General features: G+C 36.4%; 1 protein-coding gene across 1 annotated transcript in view; it reads left to right on the top strand.

Annotated features, from left to right (window-relative positions):
- Positions 1-8746, top strand: part of LOC127179220 (calpain-1 catalytic subunit) — a 17020-nt gene extending 8274 nt beyond the window's left edge. The window contains exons 2-13 of the mRNA XM_051132512.1: positions 74-345; positions 611-683; positions 1690-1808; positions 1896-2029; positions 2241-2415; positions 2663-2734; positions 3706-3791; positions 7131-7205; positions 7290-7467; positions 7713-7880; positions 7974-7985; positions 8119-8746. Of these exons, the coding sequence (XP_050988469.1) occupies positions 109-345; positions 611-683; positions 1690-1808; positions 1896-2029; positions 2241-2415; positions 2663-2734; positions 3706-3791; positions 7131-7205; positions 7290-7467; positions 7713-7880; positions 7974-7985; positions 8119-8352 (1563 nt within the window). The 5' untranslated portion in view covers positions 74-108 and the 3' untranslated portion in view covers positions 8353-8746. The remainder of the gene's footprint in view (positions 1-73; positions 346-610; positions 684-1689; positions 1809-1895; positions 2030-2240; positions 2416-2662; positions 2735-3705; positions 3792-7130; positions 7206-7289; positions 7468-7712; positions 7881-7973; positions 7986-8118) is intronic.
- The last annotated feature ends 3267 nt before the right edge of the window (positions 8747-12013 follow it).

The following is a 12013-nucleotide window of genomic DNA, read 5'->3' as shown; positions in this document are numbered from 1 at the left end:
AAACAAAACATAGCATAACATAGTGCTGTGATATCTCACCAGACGTGACATCTTTATCTGCTTTTCTTTATAGTTTATCCTAAGAAACCACTTTTGCAACGGAACAAAATGCCTCCACCTCGTGTAAACAAGAACCCCAGGAATGAAACCACCACAAAAGACAACACGGGCACTCTCAACGACCCTTTTAAATTCTTGAATCAGGACTACCAGGAGTTGAAGAAGAGCTTCATCACCAATAACAAGAGATTTGTTGATGACAAGTTCCCCCCAGAAAGCAGCTCCATTGACCCAAATAAGAAGCTTAAACTGGATCTGGACAAAATTGAGTGGTTGAGGCCATCAGTAAGTTACCTGTATTGGCTTTCCATCTTCAGACCTTCAGTAACTTGTTTAAAAGAAGCATTGTCAAAGTACTGCAAAATGTCTCTTAGGGCTTGTTATAACAGGTTCACCTGTCACATTTTCCAGCATTTTTGATTTACAACTGTGGCAAGACACTGCAAGTGTCTTGAAAGCAGACCCAAAGTGCATTATATGAATCTGAAATGTATTTTTTCTAGTATTCCCAAATCCTTGGGCCAAGTTTCATTGTATTTTCTCTGTTTAGAAAATTGTGTCAGACCCTCAGCTCATTGTACAGGGGGTGTCCAGGTTTGACTATTCCCAAGGACCTTATTTAGGTATGTTTATTTATACATTTCTATACATGCTCCAGTAGGCACTGGCTTTTGAATGATATCTACCCCTAAAAGGAGAAGTTCACTTCTAGAACAAAAACTTACAGATGATTTACTCACCCCCTTGTGATCCAAGATGTCTTTCTTTCTTCAGTCGATAAGAAATTATGTTTCTTGAGGAAAACACTTCAGGTATCATCTCCATATAGTGGACTTCAATGGTGCCCACAAATTTGAACTTCCAAAATGCAGTTTAAATGCAGCTTGTCTAGTAGTCTTATCTAGCAAAACGATCGGTCAAAACAAATTGACAATTTATATATTTTTTAACCTTAAATGCTCGTCTTGTCTCGTCTCTGTGATGCGCATGCGTAGTCTGTGTAATTCGGGTAAATACAGTTAGGGGGTATGTTGAAAAACTCCTGTCTCATTTTTTTCTTCACCGTCAAATTTTTTTTTTTTTTTTATGTGAAGGGTATTTGATATTCTTTGCATGTTCACTTTGTAAACTACTTTTGCAGCAATGTGGGACAATTTTGAAGTTGGGGAAGAAAACAAAATTGGAGTTTTTCGACATACCCTAACTGTATTGACCATATTGAACCGGGAAAAAAGTTCACGCAGACTTAGACAAGACGAGCATTTGAGGTTCAAAAAAGTATATAATTTGTCAATTTATTTTGAAAATGATCAATCGTTTTGCTAGATAAGACCCTTCTTCCTCGGCTGGGATTGTTTAGAGCCATTTGAAGCTGCATTTAAACTACATTTAAACTGCCTTTTGGAAGTTCAGATTTGGGGGCACCATTGAAATCCATTATATGGAGATAATACCTGATTTTTTTTCCTCAAGAAACATAACTTCTTATCGACTGAAGAAAGAAGACCTGAACATCTTGGATGACAAGGGTGTGAGTAAATTTTCTGTAAATTTTTGTCCTGGAATTGAACTTCTCCTTAGATTGTCACTTTATATATATCATCTTTTTTTTTTTTTTTTTTACCTCAGGAAACTGCTGGTTTCTTGCTTCAGTTGGGGCTTTAACATTTATGAATGAAATCGTGGACCAGGTTATGCCAGTTGACCAGTCATTTGGTAAAGATTATGCAGGGATATTTCACTTCAGAGTGAGTTCTTTGATCTTTTCAGTATGACTGGATACTGTTTAAAATGACATCAGTCATTAAGCCTTATGTTGTGCTTAATTTGTATAGTTCTGGCGGTTTGGGAAATGGATTGATGTTGTCATTGATGACAAACTTCCAACAATCGATGGAAAGCTCATTTTTGTTCATTCAAAAACATCTAATGAGTTTTGGCCTGCATTACTGGAGAAAGCTTATGCCAAGTAGGTACTAGCATGTTGTGGTAAAATTATTCTTCTTATAGTTTCAAATTATATAGTTGTTTATTAAAAAACTTTATGGCCTTTAGTACATGTTTTGCATGTAACCTGATTTTAAAGTTGCTTTACAGATAAAAGCGTTTGTCATTACATTTTACAACAGCATGTTTGGTCCACTGTAGTATATACTTGATATATAGAATTCCTTTTGCAGGGTCTGTGGCTCCTACGCTGACATGCACGCTGGTCATGTATCTGAGGCTCTCTTGGACTTCACTGGTGGCGTCCACGTAAACTTTGAACTAGAAAAACCAGCTATTGATTTGTGGAGCCTGATGGATCGTGCAGCCAAAACACAGGTTCTGATGGCCTGTGGCTCCCGTCAAGGGGTAAGCAGTGACCTCAGGCGTGATCCTTCATTACTTTAAAAGATATAATCATCATGACCATTTAAATCACTATGAGGCATTTTGTTAGGTTTTGCTTTAAAGAGTTCAAAGTGTAACTGAATCTAAATGAACTTTTTTTGTGAACAATGTAAGATGTAGGGAACAATGTAATACATATATTACCTGCTATGTATTTCATTTTGGCAGCATTGCTAATATGATATGTCTGTTTTTCATACCATGTCAGGAAAAATCTGAGAATATATTACCCAATGGTATTGTTCAAGGCCATGCATATACAGTCACGGGGGTTTTTAAGGTAAGTCTGCATAGTATTAAATGTCAGATCACAGTGTCATCAGATTACATAGCTTTCAAAATAACCCAGGTTCTTTGTAGCAAGTTACATCAACTATGTTCAAGTGTTGATTTTAGGAACACATTCCTAAAATTTCCTACAATTCAGAATTAACTAAAGCCTGGAATACACTACACGACTTTAAAAATTGTAACAAAGGAACTTTGTCTTTCGGCAACAACCATCAACTTCTCCAGACTGTAAATCAGCAGAAAATCAGGGCAAAAATCATGTAATGTATTCCAGACTGAAGTCATTTTCAGCCATTTGCATATTCAACGTTGACATTTTTCACAATTTCTTTTTCAAAAAATGTATTTAAGGATAGATAGATAGATAGATAGATAGATAGATAGATAGATAGATTGCACTTTACTTTTTGTTGAGTTCCCAAGTAGTGCCCTCAAGGCTATGTTCTAAAACCTGTCTTCACTTGTAATATGAATGTTTTCATTAAGCATAAGGCTCATTTTCATAGTTTTCATAGCATAATCTATAATTATAATCCATCCATACTGACAGGCGTATAATATAAAAAAAAGGTGTTTAGCAACAACATACTCGCTTTGTTCTTATGTTAATCACTGTTGTAACAGCATACACCAGTGTTTATTTACTTAATTGCCTTTAGCTACAGATGAGCCCCACCCTGTGGCATGTCCTTTGTACAGTTTGTATTCATTCCTCTGTAGGCTCTCTCTTACGTCAAGTCTGTGATTTTGCAAGAGAAGTTTGAAATAATGTTTGTACTTCAGTGAACTCAAAACAGTGCGTATGGACAGTTCAGTTCTGTGTTGAAATACCTACAGTGTGGCATATTCTTGGTTTACACTGCGGTGGTGCCACCCCACAGAATTAGTAGCAGCCCTTGATAAGGGTTTAAAGAGTTTTATTATAAGACTTTTGAATTAAAAAGTGTCATGTTGTAACAGGTAACATGCCAAGGAAAACCAGTGAGACTGGTGAGATTGTTGAATCCATGGGGAATGGCCGAGTGGAACAGTGCCTGGAGTGACAAGTAAGACTGAACATGATACTATAAAGACTCACTAATCACAACATTGATTAAGTCGTATTGTTTTTTTGTAACACTGGATACTTCATGATTATTTTGCTAATTATATTTTTGAAGAGGTTTGAGAGTTGTATTAGGTTTTAGTGTAGTGTTTCAACACATTCTCACTCTCAATTCATCACATATTGAGGCTTGGTCAGGACCCTTTAGCATCATTTTTCAACGTGCAGGGTCCTTCATTGCTTTAAATAAGAAACTTTTGGCATCATAATGCTGACGCAAAAGGCACTGGGAATTTTATCGTCATGATTTAACATATATTAGATAATAATATTGCCATTATTGCATATATGTTGGGGTGTGATTTTTCAATGTAAACAGTCACAACAGTTTTATTTACATTACATTATTTACACATTTACGAGCACATAACCTAACTCCGGCCCCTAAACCTACCATTTGTCAACAAAACACAAGATACAACAGGCAGATACAGCTACAGTCATTATTTATTAAAAAAGTACGAATATTTCAAGTCTTCAGAGGCAAAACGGTTGATTTAAGAGAGGAACAGACACGCGACAAAGCTCAGTCTGCGTAAATTAAAAAAATGCCACCAGAAGAAGCATTACGTAAGTCTTGGTTGTGAAATGCCATTGGCTCTTGCGTGTCTCGTGATAGATTGCGTCATACCAATGTTCGGGAGTATCTTTTGAATGAGATGTGAGTGCGTTAAAGGAGAACTCCACTTCCAGAACAACAATTTACAAATAAAAAAATGTCATCCGAGATGTTCATACCCTAACTGTCTTGAGTCAGAATACACAGAGTTCATGGAGAGAAAGGCAAGACGAGCGTTTGAGATTAAAAAGTATTTAAATTGTATTTTTGTAATGAAAATAACCAATCATTTCGCTAGATAAGACCATTCTTCCTCGGCTGGGATCATTTACAACCTCATTTGGGATCGTTTGAAGCCGCATTTAAACTGCATTTTGGAAGATCAAAATCAGGGGAACCATTCCAGTCCATTATATGGAGAAAAATGCTGAAATGTTTTCCTTGAAAAATGTAATTTCTTTACGACTGAAGAAAGAAAGACATGAACATCTTGGATGACAAGGGGGTGAGTACATTACATGTGAATCTTTGTTTTGGAAGTGGACTTCTCTTTTAGTGGAGCAGGATCAGTGTTGCCAAGTCCGTGGTTTTCCCGCGGAATTGGGCTACTTTAACACTGTTGCCGAGGGTTGTTTTTCAAGTCTGCGGGCTGAAGCCGCCCCAATAACATAATATTTAGCGCCGGGAATGCTAATTTTACCAGATGAACCCCGCCAAAAAACGAGTATTTTACACCCCGGAACACGATTTTTAATGGGGGAAACACGATTGGGCTACTTTTGGGCTAGTTTTGAGTAGCAATTGGTTTTTGTGAAAACCTGGCAACCCTGAGTAGGATCATTTTCAGCAATTATACCTTGTGCTTTACTCTTCTCTTTACATTTTTATGGTCATGTTTTGCAATAAATACCTGTGACTGTACTTATATTTGCCTGTAATGTGTTTTATATTGTTCAGAAGTGGGTAAGTTTAGGGTAGGGGTTGCTCCAATGAAAGTATAAATTTATATAAAATCATTTATATTTTTTACAAATACATGCAAACCATTAAATTAAGGCAAACAACTGAAATCAATGGAGGACACTGCACGTCCAAAAGTGACGCAAAAGGGGTACCTTAAGCGTCAGAAACCGACACCAAATGGTCCTGACCAAGCATCAATATGTGACGAGTTGGGAGTGAGAACGTGTTGCCAAGCGCTGTTGGGTTTGTTTGTTTGTTTTCATCTGCATGAAAAACCAACATCACCAAGTTCCATGACCAACTGTCACTGTCACTCATATCAACTCTCATTCACTGAATGACTTTTTGAATGAATGACTTTTTTCAGTTGTCATTTGTGACTGGTTGCCTTTAGTCAGTCTTTTGAAATAGTCTTTCCCTTTATCATACGGAAGCCAGTTCTGTAGTGATCCCACCCTTCCTGCAAATCTTTCTCCAAAACACAGGAATGTGCACAGACCAGAGGCTAACTAGTGACAAGATGAGAGAGAGTTGGTAGAGGGTTAAATGCAAGGCTGTCAGATTACCTCATGTCTCATTCACCCATGAGAAAACATTACAGTACAAAGCACATGATACTACAACAAGAATTCCTTCCATTCTCTCTTGGTCTGGAACGTATCATGTCTGCGTGAGCAGGGTGTGTAGAGGTATGCAAAAACATACACTGACAGTCAGGTATGACAGCCTATCATAGGCCTTGGACCAAGGGATAAAAACTAGTGCTGTCAAAATTGCCTGTTGGCCACCCCACTCACAACTGCTGCTTCTGTTTCTTTTTCTTGACAAGATGTATGTTTTTTTAGATGCAAAACATCTTTATGAACACGTCAAAAGGGAGACTTTTCAGACACGCACTTTAGCTTCAGTTCAGTGCCAGCCACTAGTCAAACGAGTGCGGGAAAGGTACAGATGACTAGGAGCTTCATAGAACAACATTTATTTCAGTCAGATGAGATGTTGTCAGGCTATATGTCAGTAAAAACTAATTTACCTGCTGTGACGTCTGTTAATCACCATTAAATAATAGGGTTAAATAAAATGTTAAATAATAGGGGAGACTCCTAGAGACTTCAGTAATATTGGTATCAGTGATACATTCAGACTTATTAAAACATTTAATGTGAAATTATCGCAAAATAAAAGTATATTTAAAAATGTTTATGTTAGATGGGAATCTTTAAAAAAAATGTGTGATTATTATTATTATTTTTTTTTTATTAAACATTTGACAGCACTAACAAATACACATATAAATGTATTTAGACCACTTAACTTAGTGATTGCTATCAGGAACCGGCATAACAAAAAATCTGGTTTCTGGTTTTTGAACCAGATACTCTTGAACTGAGCTTTGGGATCAAGTTTTCTTTGAAGACAACAAAACAAGTTTGTTTAACATTAAAACTGAATGGGCATGTGAACTTGTGAAACAATACTAAAACTGACTTCAACAGCTTCATCTACAGTAAGCTAACTCTCAATCACCAATCCCACTCTAACCACCAATCCCTGAGATACAATTTCTAAGTTTATTATTTTTTATTTTATTTTTTTTTTTTTTTGACATGATGCTTATTTCTGTGACATTGCAAAGCTATAACCGTTTAGAGAAATAAAATACAAAGGAACCATATTCATTTCTAAAATGATTGGGTAAAATATATATATATATATATATAAAACTCCAATATAATATTTTAATAAATTTACTTTCAGGTCATTATTGTGGAGCAAAGTGAGTGAGAAGGAGCAAACCATGTGTCGTTCTTTGGCCAATGATGGCGAATTCTGGTAGGCATTAACTGTAGTTTCAGGTGTGACCTTTTTCTACATTAAACATAATAAAATGTTTTCAGTAACAGATTTTTATTCTAGGATGTCAATGGAGGACTTCACCAAAAACTTTGAAGAAATTGATATTTGCTGCCTCAGTCCTGATTTTCTGGACAGTTCCTCTAAATGTAGCTGGACAACAACATGCTACAATGGCAGCTGGGAATCTGGGACTACAGCTGGTGGCTGCATCAATAATAAAGGTAGCTCAAATGATGAGGTGCAAGTGATCATTTCATACAATTGTAAACTAACACACAAACTTTATTAATACAAATATTAGATGCAGCATGCATATGCAACATGAAATTTACAATCTGGGGTGTTTGAAATAAATGTTGAACAAGCAAACATATGACTGTGCTACTGAGTGCCTTCATTCTTTTGGCCATATTGTCTGTCTGTGTATTCTTTATGTGTATACTCTATGTACTACAAAGGTCTGATTCAATGGATGTCTTGCAGAATCTTTTTTGGATGAACCCTCAATTTCGGGTGAGGATTGAGGAGCTTGATGCAGAATGTGCCAGTGGCCAGTGTCCTGAAAACATACTGGTGTCCCTTATGCAGATCCATGAGAAGAGATACAGAAGTCTTGTTTCAACCTACAGCATCGGCTTCAGTGTTTATCGGGTCAGTATTAATAATAACTGGATCTCACTGAATACAGTAATTTTGGTTTCCACTATTTTATGGTGTGTGTTCTGTGTTTTTCTTCTTTAACAGATACCACCAGAGGCAAGTACAATACAATTCAATCTTAATAGTATTAAACTCTACAACCACATTTGTTTTGTGTTGTAAAAGTAAATAAATAAATAAATAATTTGATATTTATCAAATAAACTGATAATATTTCACTCTTCTTTAGATGAAAGATGAGAAGTTCCCTGCCAAGTTTTTCTACAGCAGACGTCCTGTGGAAGATAGTGGCAACTTTATCAATACAAGACATGTGATGAAATTCTTCAAGCTTGAACCAGGAGAGTATCTCATTGTACCTGCTACTTTCCGCCCTAATGAGTCTGCAAAATTCATGCTGTCCATCTACACAAAGACTGAATCCCATAAAAAAGGAAAGAAACCTGCAATGACATATGTATAAGGTTATTATATGTCTTGCTTAAATAGCATTGTGATAGTTCATGGTTACACCCTCCTTTGAACCTGCTACCTTGTTTACCAGTCTAGATTTTTGACCTCTGTAACCACTCAAATGGGTTTTGGAGCAGACCAAGCTAGTTATGCTCTTTTTCTTTGTGTTCACCTGTGAGCTGTGAAATCAATGTTACCATGCTTTGTGTATGGGTCAGGTCAGTCAGTAACATAAAAATTGCCAACAGTTGTAAATGCCATTTCAGTGCATGGTCATTCAGAAAAGCATGTTTACAAAAAAGAAAAGAAAAAAGGGTATGTAGATGAATATACGACACGATTCTGAAATGTACAACACCAAACAATAATAAAAACATACATTTCATTCAGATCTTTAATTTAAACAGTAGTTGTTTTTTTCTTTCGAATGTCAGGTTTTTTTGTTTTGTTTTGTTTTTTTGTTGTTTGTTATTATATAAGAGCAACTCGCTTGTGCGGCGGTGCCGAAACAACGCTACTACAAATTCTCTGCAAAAAGGCGAACGACAACAACGTCTGTGAGGTTGGTTTTCTGACGGCAAGCACTCATTAATGACAGCGGGAAAAGTTTGTACAAACCATATTGTTCCAAATCCAGTTATTTATTTAACATTAGTGGAGGGATAAGTGGACTGTAACACTGTAGTTATGGTTTTATTACACTAGAGGGCAGCAGTTTACAAAATAAGTAATGGACTTTTCAACAAAGAAACAGGAGATACAGCTGGTGCTGGGGTCCGTCTCTTGTGATCCAATCACAAGCAGTCAGCGGAGAAGTACAGCTGTGTACACCTGTAACATGAGTCTCAAATGCGTCTCCTTGGCTGACCAGGTACGAGTCGGATTTCAGGGGCACATCTCTGGTTTTGTACTGAAATCATCACTGAATTAAAGTGTTTCTGGGGTTTAGAGATTGGTTATGGTCACAGGGCCACTGTCCTGAGGAGATAAGCTCCAGCAGCAATTAAATACACCTTAACCAAAGTAATCAAGGTCTTCAAACTCACTAGAAACTTCCAGGCTAGTTTCGGAGCTGGTTGGAACTACTCTGCCCTCCAGTAGGAGGAGAAGTCCACTTCTAGAACAAAAATTTACACATAATGTACTCACCTTTAGTCATCCAAGATGTTGATGTCTTTCTTTCTTCAGTTGTAAAGAAATTATGTTTTTGAGGAAAACATTTCAGCATTTTTCTCCATATAATGGACTGCTATGGTGCCCCATGTTTGAACTTCCAAAATGCAGGTTAATGCAGCTTCAAACGATCTCAAATGCAGTTGTAAACGATCCCAGCCGAAGAAGAAGGGTCTTATCTAGCGAAACAATTGGTTATTTTCATTTAAAAAATACAATTTAAATACTTTTTAATTTTAAATGTTCATCTAGCCTTTCTCTCCCTGAACTCTGTGTATTCTGGCTCAAGACAGTCTTTGCAAAGTGAACATGCAAAGAAGATCAAACACCCTTAACAAAAAAAGGTAAACAGTGATATAGGACAGTTTTGAAGTTGAGGGAGAACATGAGATGGGAGTTTTTTAACATACCCCAACTGTCATGAACCGGAACAAAACTGAGTTCAGGCAGAGTAAGACAAGACAAGCGTTTGACAATTTGACAATTGAAATTAACCAATCGTTTTGCTAGATAAGACTCTTCTTCCTCGGCTGGGATTGTTTACAACCACATTTGGGATCGTTTGAAGAACAATTATACAGAAAAATGCTGAAATGTTTTCCTCAAAAAACATAATTTCTGTACAAATGAGGACAGAAAGACATGAACATCTTGGATGACAAGGGGGTGAGTACATTATCTGTAAATTTTTGTTCTGTAAGTGGACTTCGCATTTAATGTCAAAAATGTGTTTTCACATGAACACAATTCAGAAGTAGTCTTGTACTTTAATGTTTCATGCAACATTTACATAATTTAAATAATGTATTATCTCATAGTAGATAAGTAATCAATAATAGGTCATTTTTGGAAGGGCTTGAAAATGGACATTTCTGATCACAAATCATTTTGGGCTTTGTTACCTTTGTCTACTTTTGCATCATCTTATATGGTCCCAAGTGTCAAACCAGGTGTAAATGGGGTGTTAGAAGGAACAAGAACTAGATGATACAAAATGAATATTAAATCATTATTATTAATATTAAGACTTTATTAAAAATTATCATGGGGTAATATATATTTTCTAGTCCAGACGATGGTGTAAGGGGTGTATGTAAACACTAGATAATGGTTTAAAGACCTAAAGCCTCTGTTTGCATGCATGAGTCACTTAATACAATCACAACATGTGTATGTTGACATAACACACAAAGCACACTGAGCCATTGCACGTTTTTACTTGTTTTCATGTTTGCATTTTAAGTCAGTTTTCTGTCATATTTAATGTAATTTGTAATTATAAGGACCTTTATTAGTCAGTCACTTGTTTTTTTTTCCCAGAAAACTGAACTTTTCTTGATTAGTCCCTTGCTTGGTGTCACTTTAGAAAGTTTGACCCTCGGATGACCTCGGAGCATAATCTCAATGACCTTTGACCTCCTCTGACAACACAAGCACAAGAAGCAGGATATCTATCCAAATGAGGACTTCCAGACCAGCTTCATGAAGAAACTGGTAAGATAGATACAGCAGGGCTGCAGCTACCTATTTGTTATGTGACACCCAATACAGTCACATGTTATTTTTTAGTACTTTTGACTGGAGAGACATTCTGAGTTTAAATTAGCATGTACACTATTTAATTTAAATAAGGTTCCACTTTGCATTTAGGAACCCATTTACAGATTATAATGACAATGAAGTTTTATTTTAATATTGTGCTTTATGTTATGTGTTGCTTTCATAAAACATGCATTAAAAGGGCCTGTCTTTGGGCCCTTGAAATATAGGACCGGTTAGTAGCCTTCCACATTGCTTCAGAATATGACTGGTCAGCCCTCAGGCTCTTACTGCTGGATATCAGCTGTTAATAACTCTCTCTGCACCCTGCAGAGAACTGCCAGGTCATGGAGTTTGCTGGGGTTAAACCCCATTAAAAGCCCAAGTGGAGCCATCTGTGCTGTGTTACCACAGCTGATTCTTAGTGTAATCCCATAAACGTATCCTTTCAAGTTTTAGTGCTTCTGTTGCATCTATAGACACTTCATGTGTACAGACGTTCTTATTTACTAAACCTGGCTAAACCATTCCATCTTTTATTTTTCATCAGATTGTATGTTTTATCCATTCACATAGAAGAATGTGCATCCACAAAAATGCAACAAATTGTTAAAACATAAGGGATAGTTCACCCAAGTTGACAGTAGCCAATGACTTCCATAGTTTTTTTTTTTTTTTAGTTTTTTCTATACTATTGATGTCAATGGCTGCTGTCAGTTGTTTGGTAACCAGCGTTCTTCAAAGTATCTTCTTTTGTGCTCAACAGAAGAAAAAAAAGAAACTCATACATGTTTGGAACACCTTGGGGTGAGTAAATGATGACAAAATTTTCATTTTTTGGGTGAACTATGCTTTTAAATATGAACTATAATAGAGATCATTTTGGTAACATTGCAACACATACCTAAAAAAAAAAAAAATTACAAAATACGTACATAACACATGTAAGTGGTGTAAAT

Source organism: Labeo rohita, chromosome 17, assembly GCF_022985175.1.
Source record: "Labeo rohita strain BAU-BD-2019 chromosome 17, IGBB_LRoh.1.0, whole genome shotgun sequence".
In the NCBI taxonomy this organism is placed as follows: Eukaryota; Metazoa; Chordata; class Actinopteri; order Cypriniformes; family Cyprinidae; genus Labeo; species Labeo rohita.
This window is presented reverse-complemented; position numbering and strand designations above follow the sequence as displayed.